A 16,243-nucleotide genomic window follows, 5' to 3' on the forward strand; every position below is an offset into this window, starting at 1 on the left:
GCTGCCGCCCCTCCAAATAATAGTGACTCATCAAATTTTCACTACCATAAAAATTACCTACTCCCTCTAACGTTATTACATTGTTTCTCATAATCATTATTATTTTTCAACATCTGTTACACTGTATCATATTTGAAATTGGAATCCAATTTGAAATGCAAATTATGAACACCAAAATAATAGGTATGTATTTATGAAATTGGATGATAGTTTCGTATCTTTAGTTGTGAGTTAAGTATTCATTCGTTTAACTTAATGGGTAATAATGAACATGACAATGTTGTTATACTTGAAACCAACTTGAAATAATACAAGTAATTCCTTTTTTTAGTTTTAAATGCTTTTGTAAACTGAACTTTCTTTTTGAATATAAAACAGTTAAATACCTTTTATAAGAGAGATTGAGGTGTTTGAATGCCTTGAGTAATAAGTAAACGATAAAAGTAAGTCAGATAAGGTTAACTCTGAAGTCTGAAGATTAGTACAAGAATAAATATTGTGAGCTCATTATTTTAAAGTATTAATATAAAAAAAGTTGCTTTTTGACGTTTAAAATGGTAGAGCATGGGACCAGCTTTAAAAAAGATATTAACAAATGTATGTACCTACCTAATGTGCATATACCTACTTTGATTAATTTTTTATACTTTTATTTTAAAGGTTCAGTCGCATGAGACAATAAACACAGTGTGTATTGTCTCAAAAATTATCACACGAAGAGTTCACCAAAAATAAAATTATTCCCACAAATTGGAACGAAATCAAAAATTAAAAAGGTTGCAATGCGTGCAAGCGTTCTTGCAACGCGCCAATTTTATTGCTACAAAAGTGCGTAATATCGATTACCGGCTCCCTTACCCCAACTTCTATCTCGCTCGCACAACGCACGAAACTACCAAAGACTATTAGAACAATAACAGCGTAAAATGTAATGCGCGGTAATCTTAACTTTGCGCAGTGAGCCGACGCGCCATTTTGTTTCAACTGTCATTTTCATACGACCTTTTTCCCGCCACGGTTTCCCCCGCCGTGGTCGCTATGACAACCGATCTGTCACACGCACAGAACATAAAACGCAAAGCATTGATTTTTTCCCCGCTTCCTCTTTTACTTTTACGCGTGTCGAGCGACTTTTTGCTTGGATTTTATTTTAAAAGCGCGAGTTTTGGCGCTGGTTGGAGTGCTCTTGGTCTTATTGTTACGGGTTTTCACGTAGCAATTTTGTGTATGAAAATATCATGAAATATGGAATATTTCTTGTAACTTTTGAGCGATCTTTTAAATCTGCATGACAATTATTTAAGTAAATGTTTGAAGTTAGTATTGCTGCGTTACGTTCATCCAAAGTCTATTTTTATACTTGAAACCAAATTATTTAAGTATTTTTCGTAAACTAAAAGACTATGGCATTCAAAATATTATTTCTCAGATTATTGTTAATACGTATTTGTGATTTAAAATCGTTAGATGTTTAAGTTTGACTAAGCATCTAAAATAAAATGCTTGAAAATGTTTTGTTTTAATTTAGATTATTAGTTAGTTTTATTCTTCATTAGTAAGTGAGGTATAATTATTTGAGATATCTGAAAGATTTTTATACTGTGACGTATTAAGCAAGTAACAATTTTAATTTTTTTTTGTAGATATGGCTGTGTTCATAATTTCCATTCCAGTTTATTAAAAGGATATTTTAAAGTTATCTATAACTGAATTGAATTCTTGACGACTGGTCACTTCGTTTTTGTACGGCAACAAACAGTCTTTTAAAAACTACTTAGGTACCTATTTAATTTTTTTTAATTGATTTCTTACAAAATATTATTTTCTGTGGAAAATAGCCACATTCTCATAAAATTAGAGGTCAACAAATAAGAGATGTATGGTATACTTTTGCTTACGACACAAATTGTTAAGGTAGGCCCATTTACCCCGGGGTGAGCTCAACGGGCCCCCATAGCGTGGATTTTCACCCTCTACTAGTATTAAATCAATCGCATAAGTAGGCCCGAATCAGAGAAATGCGCCTCATAATGTGATTGGTCTAAAATCTCCACGGCTAGAATAGGTATACCTACCTATCATCAATTTTCCTGTTCTTTATTTTTTTAGGTATTACATGATGCTCGCGACTTGGTCCGCATGGATTTAAATATAAAAATCCCACGGGTAGGTACTCTTTAATTATTCAGGATAGAAAATAGCCTTATTTCACTCTCCAGTTGCAAAAACTCATTCCCATGACTTGGATTTTCTAGAGGCGGAGTGTAGTATAGTCGCAAGCCTATAACAGTACGCGGCAGAAAATAATGTAGATCAACCTTTAGAAAGAGATAGCTATTTTGTAGAGCGTTGCCTTTGTCGTTGAGACCGACAAAACGACACATAGGTATGAGTGACAGAGACAACGCTTTACAAAGCCTAAATCTCATTCTAAAGGTCGATTTACATTATTTTCTGCCGCGTACTGTACCTACGGTTTTTAGTTTGCCTATCATGTACATCATCAGTTTTCTTGTAACTAAGAATTTTTCTTACAAAAATAGAATAGGTAAGACAATTTATAGGAATTAGACATGTGTCCGCTATAGCTTAACTTAACTGAAAACCGCTGCCGTGCCTATAGCGTACCGTAGCGTTATTGTCGTAGCTAGCAACGGTTTTCAGTTATCATCTATGACGAACCACCTGACAACGCAACACTGCCAACTGGCAACTGACAATGCATTGTTTGGTTTTTTGGTAACTAGAAACGCAATAATTATGCCTTCTCTTTCTTTCTTTCACTGAAAGCTGAGAAGGAGCGGTTATTGGCTACCGGCTTAGTAACTAAGAACTTGGTAAACCAAAGCCGACCTTATCTCTATTACGCTAAGGCTTAACTGTACAAGTACTTGTCCATTACACTTTGATCTATCATTCTAAATACAGTTAGCCTTAGAGTAATAGAGATAAGGTCCTCTTTGGTTTATCAATCTTCATGAAATGTTTTTGGTTAACTGGACTGTGGCAAACTATTCGTGCATGCGTCCACTATAGTTTGACCTATGTCAATGATCAAATTAAACTTTACTGCTATGAACTTAAGGTTGTGATTACTTCACGATATTCATGAAAGTAAAATTGGTTTTATTTTAGTGAATATGCGGGCGCTAGCTATACAGACGGTATTGATACGGCCACGGGATACGGCAGCTAGCTTAGTTACTACTACTACGTAAACCGCTGCGCGTTGCGCATATTAAATTAGTTGAAACACAACTCTTATACCGATATTCGGCAACGGTTAACAATATCGGTATTGAAACTAAGTAACTGTTGATTAACCGTTGCCGTAAATAGCCAATAACGCCCATCTTTAATAGGAATACAAATAGCCTCTTCCAACGAGCGCTACCACACGCGGTCTCCAGCTATCCTCACAGCGACATCTATGCGGTCCACCTTCCTAGAAGACGCCTTGGTACTATTGGGTTCACTTCATCCAATTGTTTATGTACTATAATAAAATGGGTCAAAAAAACGTCTGTTTATTATAATATTAATTTATTCCCTTTTTACAGTTTTCCATAGAGAAATAATGTCATAGAAAATGTTACAATATTATAAACATAAATTCATATTTTCATCTATAAAAACTTGGTTAAGTATACCTTAGCTGAGATAAAAATCTCAGCTAAGGTATCCTATATCGTCTGAAATAATTTATTTCACGATTTCTTACGTTAAAGAAATGACGCTCACGTTCAAAAATAGCTGTTCAAAATCGGATCTAATATATGAAGGTCTATAATTTCTTACACATGATCCAAGATCCCAGTGCCAGAGTTATTTATTTTCTGAAAGGTCGGGTGGTCCTGGAATCTTGCTCTAATATAACGTGCCTCTTTTAGATCCACTTTAGAAAGCGATTTCTTCAATTTAAATGAAGAAGTTATTTTATAAATTAAACAGGTATTTAGAAAACTTTAGTCAAGCTAATCTAAATGCTTTGGGATCTCACAAGAACTATTATGTAAGCATATTTTTTTATCTAAAATTAATTAAGAACAATTCATTTTAGTCAGTAGGAATAAAAACAATTTTAAGAAAAAACATAGGTTTGACAAACTACTTAGTCCAAATTAGTTTGCGAGATGATTCATTATTTTGTAAACGGTAGTTTTTTTTCAAAAACTATCTAAGAAACTTAGCTTTAGTTTTAAGTTTGCGTAATAATTATCACCACTATATCTTACAAATCCAACATCTGACTATCAAAAAGAGTAATTTATTACCTACCTATTTTGAATAAATCATTTGACTTTTGACTAACGACTGTGACACACATACAGACATACAGATGGAAAAAAAAATTATAAGGGTTCCTTGTTTGACTACGCCTAGGTATCCCATATAAAATTACATAATAACTAAATATAAGCGCAAACTATAATAAGAACACTACGTCTACTACCAAATAGTTAATTAAAAGGTATTGTGCGTACTTAGTACAAATTGGGTACAATTACCTAATATAATATTCTGTGCTAGTTGAGAGAGATCATAATTTTATTTATATAACTTAGATGATGCCCGCGACTTCATCCGCATGAATTGAGGTTTAAAAAGTCCGTGCGAACTCTTTAATTTTCCTTTATTTATTTATTTATTTAAAAAATGTGACGTAATTGAAGTACAAACCAACAAACAAACACACTTTCACATTTTTTATATTGTTTAGCAGGCTTTGTAGTTGGTATAAAAAGATACAACAGATGCGGACAAGTGATAACAAAATGAATAATATTCATTATGCATATCTAACATTAAGTATCATAATTATTTAAATTCTTTTATTCTTTTATATTTTAAAGAAATTAAACTTTAAAATCTTTAGTAGGTAGGTAGGATTAAATTTTTTATAAGAAATATAATATAAGTAGGTAGGTACCTATGGAATATTTCGACTATTTACAAACTACATAATACTTGATTAAATATATGTATATACTTACATTAAAATTTATATACATGACCATAATACTCTGCCTATAGGAATCTATTAATACTTAATAGACTTTTTGTAACAAAAAATACGTTAAATGAAAAAAGTGCAGAATGTTGTCAAAAAAAGTCATGTAAAAAGTTTTTATTAACATTTTTGTGTCAAAACATTTAATGAGATATCTGCCTATTTATTTGTTTATTGTTATAATAACAAATAAATTCCATACATTCAATAAAAAAAATCAGCATAATATGATCCATAACTAGAATAAGCTTTTACCAAACTTAAAAGCTTGAACTTACAACGCCATCTACTGTCAAGTAGCGGTACCACATTATACATACAAAATTACAAAGCAAGCATCAACTTAAAATTACATCACAAAAACTAGTCAATTAAAGTATTAGTTATTATTTATTATAGTGCATTGGCAACAGCTTGGGATCCAAAACACATCTGTATATAAATTTTGACCACTCGATTCCAGCGCCACCAATCGTTTTTGAATATATTTTTGTTCACACCGCGAACTGTAGCCCAGCGGTATCGAACATAATCTACTGCATTCCGTTGACCTGGAAAAGAAAAAGGAATACTAATTAGTTTTTAAAATAGGAAAACTTTTCGACAACTTAATTTAATTTACAAAACTTGGCTATTATACAACAGATGTCGCTACGAGCTACATTTTTTTAATTCCGATTAGTATTCTCTAGCTGGATTAAGTTAAATAGGTACCTAAGTAGGTAGGTAGGTAGGTATATAATAAAATTAAATATTAAACATTTCTTGATATCACTGATAGTCAAATTCATGTACTTAATAATCTATTTAGCATTCAAAAATACTACGTCTATGCATCTGAAGATCAAAATACTGTCACGTAGTTCGACAAAAAGTTGCTAGTACACCTAGTTTGAACGAAGGTCAAACATTGTGACGCCTTCATTATCATCGACATAACATTATTAAAATAGTTCACTTCAACGGTTCAACGGATGAAGACAGAAAACAAAATGTTCTGTTTGGATTTTCTGTCCCTGTTGCACTTAAATCCGTATTCTAATAAAATGTTTTGTCTCTGTCGTCGTCGTGAAAAGCATGGTTAGGAAGGCGACATAAAACATTGAGACAAAAAGTCCCTAGTGACAGAGTGAACTAGTGATCATACAGTGACTTTAGTGTTCTACACAATTCATTATTTCCCCCAATTTTGAACCTTATTTCTAAGCTTTCTCATTAGTTCCTAAAACCATCGCCGGCAAATATAAAATTGTTATTGTACTCCGATAGTGCTTCGCTAAATAACAATATTATGATATCGATAGTATATTAGGTATTCTTATATCGATAAAATTAATAATAACACATCGGGTTTAGTTAGTATTATCACCTATGTACCTACTCCGTCATTAGCAGATTCTAATTTCTATTTGTTAAATATAAATATTGTAACTTCACCGAAACTATTACTAACTATAATAAGTACCTACCATAAAAAAACATTTTTCAAACCACTGGCTCTAGAATGCCTTATTACAGACCTGTTAGCTAAGAGTAAAGTACGTCATAACATTCTTGTGACTAAGCCGGGTTTAATGTTGTACTGAAATCCATTACGCCTTAAGGGATGTAATGTTGTACTGAAATCTATTACGTCTTAAGACTCTTAAGGGATGCAATGTAATTTGGAATTTAGAACACACCGCACCTGAAGCAAATTTTGTTCTTTACAGATAGTTTACACTTTACAGTTCAAGCTGCAACTACTGTCTCGCTTCGACGTATGATGGCATCCCTCTCACTCACCATAGCCTCATAGATTACATAGAAATCTATGAGGCTATGGTGATATTGTGGTGTTACTTATTGAAATTAATTATTTACTTAATTTTAAATAAAACTGTCGAGTGACGAAGATAGCAGCAGTAATTTAAATCCGGAAACTATTAATGCTTAAAGTTTAATAAACGATTTTCTCCCAGAAACTTCTTAAGACTACTAAAACAAAGGTAGGAAGTAGTAAGGACTTACGAAGATTTTGATTTTATTGTCTTGCGAGGTGTGAAAGGTAGAGTATTGAACTTGAGGGTAATACTGTCTTAGTCTTTGCTGCCCCTAAATATCAACATGCAACATCCTCGCTATGCTCTGGAGTTACTCTTAAATCCCTTGTTCGCTTGGAATTTACTCCGGCGCTCGTGACGTAAGACATTACATTACCCCCATGTTGAATAATCTATTATTGTACTTAGATGCAACATCAATCTCAAGCACGCAATAAAGCAAGCAACAAGTAAGCTACTTATATTGAAATCCTTCAGGAAGCAACCCTTATTCCTACCTAGGAAAAAGAGTGGAAGAAGGATAACAAAATTAACAAACATAAATATCAAGGATAAATCTAGATACGAAGGATATCGAAATTTTGATAACTTTATTTAAAAACGATTCTATCCCGTTAGACCCAAAAACATCGACATTCGATAGACAAACTTGAACACTTGAACAGCACTATTCACCCGACGCTACCGACTCGGGAATCCATTTTGTTGTGTCACACGCGCTACACGAAACATTTAGTTGTGAATGGAAGAACAAAGTGCGCGTCAAAATGTCGAACTTGAATGACATGCGATTTAATATCGAGTTTGTTAAGGAGATTGAACAACATCCGTGTATATATAATAACAAACATGAAGACTACAATCACAAACCCGCAATCGATAAAGCGTGGAAAACAGTCGGAGAAAAATTTGTCGGATTAACTGGTAAGATCTAAGATCTGTGAAGAACCTAGGCATTGTTTTAGTTCTCATCATAATATTATAATTTTATTATTCAATTTCAGAATTAGTATAAGTTTGTTATAAGATACCTACCTACATATTTAAATGTAAAATATGTGAATGTTAAGTGATGGAATGCAAATATTCAATTGTTTTTGTTTATTTCAAAGTAAAATGTTTCTTAAAGTGCCATCTATCGGAAGTCGCAAAAACAATGTAAATAATGTAACAGCTGCAGTAGACTGTAGGTAGGCTTTATAAATCCGCTACTTAGCTATAGATAGCGCTACATGCATTTGAATGTTGAGTTATTGTGATTAAATTAGCCACGAACTCTTTGTATGTAACGTCACTACAGTCTAGACGGGCCATTTCTAACTTCGCGAGCTGCAACTCGGTTTTGCTAATAACTTGATAACCAGTGTGGGTAATTATTATGTTTACAGTCACAATCTCTCAACTAAACTATTGTTTGGAATGAATCTAATGCGTAATACGTAGAGGTCGTTGGTCGTCGTAGGTCTTATAGCAGACTTTAGGGGGAAAATCTGAAAACCGTGAATTTGTGGTTACATCACACAAAAAATTAATTTATTAAATTTTAATTGTGGTCATGAACTAAAAATTAGTATTTTCGATTTTCGAAGATGATAACTATATCGAGTGGGGTATCATATGAAAGGGCTTCACCTGTGCATTTTGTGATTTTTATGCATCATAGTTTTTGAGTTATCGTGCAAAATGTCGAAAAAATACGACTATAGTACGGAACCCTCGTTGTGCGAGCCTGACTCGCACTTGGCCAGTTTTTTTTCTATGAAATTAAGTGATCGTGAATTCGTTAGAACCTTTTTAAAATTACACCATGAAATAACTTGAAGGGCAATCATCTGTGCTTGAATGTCCACCATCTCTACCAGATTTCAGAAAGTCTTATGATTTTACTATTTCCCTTATAAATTAATAAGCTTTATTCCTAATAATATGATTATGTTTACACTCCAAATGATTATCTAAGTAATGAGGTGTTTTTGGATTTTTCTTGTTTTAGCTAACGAGATAAGAGTAAAATGGAGATCTATCAGGACTTCCTACTCACGAAGTCTAAGAACTAAAAAGGATTACTACTTATGTCCTTATATGGATTATTTACTACCATTTACGAAAACGACATCGAAAGAAAATCCTGACGACGACGTGCAAATGGAAAGCGATTTAGAATCAAATGACGATAGCGGTTCCCAAAGTGAAGAAGATTGTGTGATAGAAACAGAACCAACAAAATGTGAAGAGGATTTAGATAAAGAAGGTGATTGTACAGAATATAATGGTAAAATACAAGTAAGAACCTTACCGGAATTGAGATTAGGGCGTAGCAATGGTAAAGCGTTAAAGATAAAGGGCACACAATCAAAAATACTATCAAACTATTCACAATACACAACATCTAGGCTATCTCCATACGAATGTTACCTGAAAAGCTTGATTCCAGATGTGAGTTCGATGAATGAACGACAATTTTTCAATTTCCGAAGAGGAATACTTAATATTATAGGAAAAGTGAAATATAGTAAAGATACCCTTGAATCATAAACTCATATAGGTTTTAGTAATGTTGATTTTTAATATAATAGGTACTAATTTTATTGGCAATAATAAATTTTTTATACCGTTGTTGTTGGTTGTTAATTTGTCTTAATTAGGACGAGAGTCTTGAAATGTAGTTAAGTATCTATACCTAATTAGACCTAATGCATAGAGATGCAATGTAATTTGCAGTATATCGTGAAGATTAAACGATTTTCATGATGTTACGATAAATGCAGTATTTAAAAGGATAAAAATCAGTACCCTTATTATAAATGCGAAAGTGTGTTTGTTTGTTGGTTTGTCCTTCAATCACGTCGCAACGATGCAACAGATTGGCGTGATTTTTTTGCACGGGTATAGATAAAAGCCTGGAGAATGACATTGGCTACTTTTTATCCCGGAAAATCAACGAGTTCCCACGAAATTTTTAAAAACCTAAATCCACGCGAATGAAGTCGCGGGCATCAGCTAGTAATAAAAAAATTGACAGGATAGTACAACTCATAACAGTAATTTTTTTCTGTCTTCGTCGGCAGCGGAGAGTTCTCTTGCTGTGCTTGTTTGTAAGATGCCATCTTCACAAAATCAATTTACCTAAACCAATTTGTGACGTTGATGGTCACATTGATCGTGTAAATTAGGGTGCAGGAGGTACCTATTCAAGAAACATAGGATTGCAAAAACTTACCAAGCTGTGTCATGTTGACCCGCATATTGGGAATGTAGGTATAGTTCTTCATTTCACGAGGGCGAGTGGCTCATGCTTGTATTTAAGTCGTATCGGTATAAGTAAGGTACAGTAAATGTGTGCGTTTGCGATCGCTTGCTCGCGACTGATTGGTCAGACATGCACGCACACTTACGCAATGATGTATACTAATTAACCACAAGTAAAGTTCACTCGCCTTCGTGAATTACAAGAACTGTAGCTCCAGTTAACCTTGTTATTGAGAGCGGCTCGCCGTGGTCGCTGCCGCGTGGTGCCTTGCTCTCTCGCGTCCATCAAGCTACATTACAGTCTACTTATGTAAAAATACATTCAGCAAATTTCAGCTCGCATGTTGTCGACAACGTATCTCCATTCTCCAGATACGCTTGTTGAGGGCGACTCGGGGCGTGATGTTCTGTGTTCGGAATCGGCACAGTTCCTCGGTGTTTGCTGTCTTGGCGCCTTGGTCTCTAGCGTCTATCAAGCTAAATTACAGTCTATGTAAAAAGACTCACGTGCAAATTTCAGCTCGTACAAGCTGGGTCATGTTGTCAGGCATATTGACAACGTATCTCCAGTTACCCTTGTTGTTGAGGGCGGCTCGGGGCGTGATGTACTGTGTTCTGAATCGGCACAGCTCCTCGGTGTTTGCTGCCGCTTGGCGCCTCGGTCTCTCTGCTGATTCGTCTTCGCTACGGTAAACATGGGTTAAGAACGTTGGACAAATTACGACTTAAAATTGATCTTATTCATCATCATCACCAAGAGGCAAGAACAAGTATCGAACGGGTACCCTCCCGCAAGTCGGCCCATATAGCCGAGATGTTGTTAGGGCCATGGGAGGTGGATTATATCCAATTCAAATTCTAACAGGACTTCGCCATTTTATACCAATATACAAATGAACTGCTTCGTCATTTACAAAGTATTTAATTAGAAAATGGCATTACTAACTTCGCCAACCCCAACGCTATCCTCAAAGCCTCGGCTCCAGTGAGGGTCCTCTTGGCGGCGGCCGCCACCAGCTCGGCGTTGCGTCTTCGTCTCTTATGCTGCAGGGTGGTGGTGCGTGTCGGAAACGTCACCGACCGTTGGATCGAGACGTCTGCGTTCGTGCGGGATGGGGATATGTATCTGATGGCAAAAGTATTCAAATAGGTAGGAATAAACTAATGATTTTAAGCTTATTTCGTGGGTTAATGACATATTTTAATGTAGATAACGGGTACATAGGTACGCTTAATTTGGCGTTTTTTATTTGTCGATATTTCAACCCGGTCGTGGTCACGACGGGACGTCCCGTTGGGCCAAATTAATCGTGGTATGTACCCGTTATCTACATTAAAAATAGGTATAGGTATATACTCAAAACGGCAAAAATTTTACGACGTCAGTCGTCATGCCTGATGGAAAGCAAAGATGAGGTCTAAATTGATACGCCCTTGCATGATATTAGGCAGTTATTTAAAAAAAAAAAGTTTATAGTTTATACCTACACTTTATACTTATTTAACATCTGATTTTTTTTCACTTACTTCCACCATTCATTAGGGTTGTACTGCGTCACCCCACTCGATGCTTGTCTCAACCACTCCGATTCATAATTCTGGTACAACGGCGAATTAAAATAATTAGGATTATAAATATCTAGGTTCGGCACATCATTGTTCTGCCTCAATCGTCTATTGTCATATTCGTATTGATTGATAGAAGGATTCCAGAGGGTAGGAGGCGAACTGTGGTAACCTTGGAAGCCGAATTTGGTGTAGTTTGATGACTGGTAGGCTTTCACGTTGTATGGGGTTGGGTCTGCTGATGACGGCGGTTGTAGGGGCGTCTTGTCAGAGAAGATATCTGCGCAAAAAATAAGTATATTCAAGATCTGTATTACTCTTCTTACCGTACCTCAGTCTATCAAATGGTCACTGCGATTATAGCTCTTTCTTGTGATAAATTAAGAAACCTGCCAAATGCGAGTCAGACTCACACACAAAGGGTTTTGTACCAACTACCGTCGTACAAGGTTCTGTACTTTTTAATTTTTTTTTTTAAATTTACATGGAATTTTTATTATTTGTTGTTAAAGTGGCATTAGAAGTACACATTCTGTGAAAATTTGCCTCTCTACCTATTACCACAGTTTTGCGAAACTGTGCTATTACGATTCATGAGATACAGTCCGCTGACAGACAGATTGATGACACAAGTTTAAAAAGTACCTACATTAAAAAAGGTTTAAAAAGTTTGTTTTACTTTTAACTTATATTTTACTGTACCTTGACTACCGTGTTACCGTACGCGGCAGAAAGTGATGTACATCGACATTTAGACAGATAGCAGATTCGTAGAGCGTTGTCTCTATCATTGAGACCGACAAAACGTCATATAGAGAGTAGAGACAACGCTCTACAAAGCCGAAATGTCATTCTAAAGGCCGATGTACATTACTGTACCCAATACCCATGTGATACCTACTTTCTAACGATGCGCAACGATTACACCTATTCCATAAGTCTTATGATTAATCATTCATTTATGATTAGGTTTAGTAAAGTGGTCACCCTTTCACTCATTAGTGTTACGTTGTAGTTCGATCAATTATAAAATATGTGAAATTTTATTTTTATCTATAAAACCAGTTATTAGGTATAATTAATCACATCGGAACGTCTCTTTCTAAATTGTCGTGAAATATGTAGGTACCTAGACCTACTACTTAGACGATGTCCCCAACTTCTATTTTCTCATAGTCATTTAAAAAAAAAATATTAGCCATGTTAATCATGGGTAATTTTGGCTAACGACATATTTTAATGTAAATAACGGGTATATACCGCGAATAATTTGATGTCTTTATTTGTCGATATTTCAACGGATCGTGGTCCCGTGCAATTGGGTTGAAATATCGATAAATAAAACATGAAATTAGTAGTGGTAAGTATGTACCCGTTATTTAGATTAAAATATGTTTTATTTTTGTTACTTTATCATCATATTCATTATCTCCACCCATCGCCGGCCCACTACTGAGCATGGGTCTCCTCTTAGAATGACAAGGGCTTAGGCCATAATCCATCACGCTGGTCTAGCACGGATTGGCAGAATTTATTCACACACTATTGAGAACAACGGAGAACTCTTAGGTATTTTACTACAGGTTTCATCACAATGTTTTTTTTCACAAGAGATATACTCAAAACGCACAGCATTCGAAAACTTTACAAAAGAGGAGAAGGTTTTGGTACTTACCATGATTAAATTTACTATTGTAAAATTTATTATTGTAATCCTTATTGAATCCTTCGTCAACGAGCGAGATCTGGTCGACGTGGGGCAGCGAGTTCGGCCCATAGCCGTAGGGGTAGCTGTCTTTCTTCTTCGAGTCGAATTCGTCGCGGCTTTCGTCTGAGAGCAGCGTGCGGATGTCGTACTGGCCCGCTTCGACCAATTTGCGTATCACTTTTCTGAAACATTTAAAATAGGTATTACAGTGCGACAAGGCTATCTTGGCGCGTGGCGAAGATCGGGACTAACGTTGCCGTCAAGTGTCCCCTTTGCTCTTGTTTGAATATTCTAAGCCTTTGTTCTCCAACAGCGCCCCCCTGTCAATGTCATTCAAGTGCCAAGAGAGCCTTGTCGCATTGTAGGTAAATCTAACTCTAGTGGGCAGACATTTCGAAGCTTCTCGAACGAGAAGCTTCAAGATGTATTCCCGTCTAAAATGTATGAATCCTCAGTGCCTGGAGACCAAAGTCTTTGTTATCAAATTAGAAATAATTAAATCCTTATAAGAACCAGAATGGAGCCGGAAAGTCCTTGAGTGGAGACCGCGTTTAAGCAAGCGTAGTGTGGGACGCCCTCCGGCACGATGGACCGACGATATAAAGAGGCTGGCGGGAAGTGGCTGGATGAGGAAGGCTGAGGACCGGGTGTGGTTGCGCTCTTTAGGGAAGGCCTATGTCCAACAGTGGACGTCCACAGGCTGATGATGATGATGATGATGAAGAACCAGAATAATTATTATTGACCTAGCCGCCGCCATAGTTGCGAAGCTGAAGTGCTAGAATGGGGATCTCGCATTGAAAGCTCAGGTCCATAGATGAAAATAAACGAGTTGCAGATAGCCATTGGATCCAGGTGGCGCAAGATCGAAATAAATATTCTGGGTGAGATTTTGTCTCCGCGCATATACGAAAATTCGCGGCGGTCGGAGGTTCGGTTCCGGGCACCTCTAACTTTTAAGCTATGTGCGTTTATATCACATCTTGCTTTAACGGTGAAGGAAAACATCGTGAGGAAACAATGCCTGAAAGTTCTCCAAAACATTCACAAAGGTATGAGAAGTCTGCCAATCCGCACTTGGGCCAGCGTGGTATAATATGGCCAATCCTTTGAGTCGACGATGGGTTGATCATGATGATGAATTTGTATCTGCGAGTAAATTCAACTTACTCAGGATAAGGGTCGGGATGTAGGCAGTAGGTGAGGCCTGGTTGTGCGCAGGAGGGTGCTCGGCCCGGAGGGGCAGGCTCGAAGGCACAGTTTTGTCCGTAGGGGCAGCTGTATCCGGCGCCTCCACTCGCCGCCCAAATTATCTGTAAAAACATAAGAAATTCACATTAATCAGTACCCATATTATAAATGCGAAAGTCTGTTTCTTGGTTTATTGGTTTGTCTTTCAATCACGTCGCAACGGAGCAACGGATTGACGTGATTTTGTGCATGGGTATAGTAACAGACCTGGAGAATGACATACTTTTTATCTCGGGAAATAAATGAGTTCAGCTAGTATAGTTGATAAAGCTCTATAAAGGTTTATCCATCCACAGTCTACACCAAACAAGCATTATCGCCGTAAGGCTGCCGTGGGAGCTCATGTGCTTTCCATGGATACATTAGAATTCTAGGGAATGCAGTCCTGCAACAAAATTTCAATCCTGATATTTGTGGACTGAATGTCATTGAGCATTGCATGTCATCAGCAAACCGAAGGTGGATGATGTACTCGCCGTTGATGTTGATCCCAAGTCTTTTCAAATCCAGAAGCATAAAAACGTCTCCCAAAGCAGCGGTAAGTAAAGAGATTATGGGCATGGGACATTAGGTCTCCATGTAGCAATCCTCGCTGCAATTTGATTGGTCTCGTAATGCCACCATGTTTATCCCAAACACTGGATGGGACTCACATGGTGGCATTCCCGATCCGAACGAACACTTTGGACATACCGGTTTTAAGTCCCGCAAATTGCTAATGCACGTTGCCGCCATTTTAGTGACGTCAGCACTAGACTGAAGTTTCAAGCTGATGCTATATTTTTATTTCGGGTAATGACGTCATTCAGATGTTAATGAGACATGGCTCCAGCGCAATAGCAATTTGCGGGACTACAGCCGATTCAGCGCATTGTGATTCATAGACACTCAGGTAGTTTAATTTTTCGTTTGGAGGTTAAATGCGCCACCGTTGCATAAAACCTATACAGTTCTTACAATTCACGAAGGCTAGTGAACTTTACTTGTGGTAACGTCGTTTACATTGTCATTGCGTAAGCGTGCGTGCATGTCTATACGACTTAAACACAAGCATGAGTCAGTGGCCTTCGTGAAATGCAAGAACACAATAATAAACTAAAAGTGAACATCTTAAAAATTTAAACTAAAACTAAAACCTTAAAAAATATAATAAGTATTATAACTAAAATATATTATTAAAGGGAGTCCCTTTAGGCAAGGTTCCGAAGATACTGGCAGCGTTCCCCCTTTGAATAATTGTTTATTAAACGTTATCATAACTTGTATGCTGCTCCAGTGTTCGCGATTCAAAAACACACCCACCGGTTTGGATATAAAATGTCAATGTCATCGTTACTCATCGATCGACAGTCCGTACAATTTGGACTATTCAATATGTATTGTATATTGCATTGTACGATCGGATCAATAGGTACTTGAAGGTGTTGTTTTCAGGGTTCCGTACCTCAAAAGGAAAAAAGAAGCCTTATAGGATCACTTTGTTGTGTGTCTGTCTGTCCGTCTGTCCCGTTGACCTAGAATCATGAAATTTGGCAGGAAGTTAGGTCTTATAGCAGACTTGAGAGGAAAAATCTGAAAACCGTGAATTTGTGGTAACATCACACAAAAAAAAAATTGTGGTCATGAACTAATAAT

General features: G+C 36.4%; 2 protein-coding genes across 4 annotated transcripts in view; one reads left to right on the forward strand and one right to left on the reverse strand.

Moving 5' to 3' along the window:
- Nucleotides 1-3,533: 3,533 nt before the first annotated feature.
- Nucleotides 3,534-16,243, reverse strand: part of spz5 (spatzle 5) — a 38,797-nt gene continuing 26,087 nt past the window's right edge. The window contains exons 3-8 of one of the 3 annotated variants that reach the window (XM_069498641.1): nucleotides 14,528-14,670; nucleotides 13,340-13,539; nucleotides 11,611-11,929; nucleotides 11,030-11,209; nucleotides 10,591-10,767; nucleotides 3,534-5,562 (exon numbers count right to left, since the gene is read on the reverse strand). In XM_069498641.1, the coding sequence (XP_069354742.1) occupies nucleotides 5,391-5,562; nucleotides 10,591-10,767; nucleotides 11,030-11,209; nucleotides 11,611-11,929; nucleotides 13,340-13,539; nucleotides 14,528-14,670 (1,191 nt within the window). In that variant the 3' untranslated portion in view covers nucleotides 3,534-5,390. Of the gene's footprint in view, nucleotides 5,563-10,590; nucleotides 10,768-11,029; nucleotides 11,210-11,610; nucleotides 11,930-13,324; nucleotides 13,540-14,527; nucleotides 14,671-16,243 lie in introns of all 3 variants that reach the window. The other 2 variants (XM_034968527.2, XR_011236769.1) reach the window with 2 other exon arrangements.
- On the forward strand, nucleotides 7,516-9,450 carry LOC138402367 (uncharacterized). Its single transcript, XM_069498647.1, has 2 exons — nucleotides 7,516-7,758; nucleotides 8,828-9,450. The coding sequence occupies exons 1-2, from the start codon at nucleotides 7,602-7,604 to the stop codon at nucleotides 9,367-9,369; spliced, it is 699 nt and encodes a 232-aa protein (XP_069354748.1). The 5' UTR covers nucleotides 7,516-7,601; the 3' UTR covers nucleotides 9,370-9,450.

The sequence above is a fragment of the Maniola hyperantus genome, chromosome 5, assembly GCF_902806685.2.
Source record: "Maniola hyperantus chromosome 5, iAphHyp1.2, whole genome shotgun sequence".
NCBI lineage: Eukaryota > Metazoa > Arthropoda > Insecta > Lepidoptera > Nymphalidae > Maniola > Maniola hyperantus.

Excerpts from the sequence above, each read along its gene's own strand:
- LOC138402367 (XM_069498647.1), top strand. The coding sequence starts at position 7,602 with ATGTCGAACTTGAATGACATGCGATTTAATATCGAGTTTGTTAAGGAG. Across the intron at positions 7,759-8,827 it reads AAAATTTGTCGGATTAACTG|CTAACGAGATAAGAGTAAAA; the intron begins GTAAGATCTAAG and ends TTCTTGTTTTAG.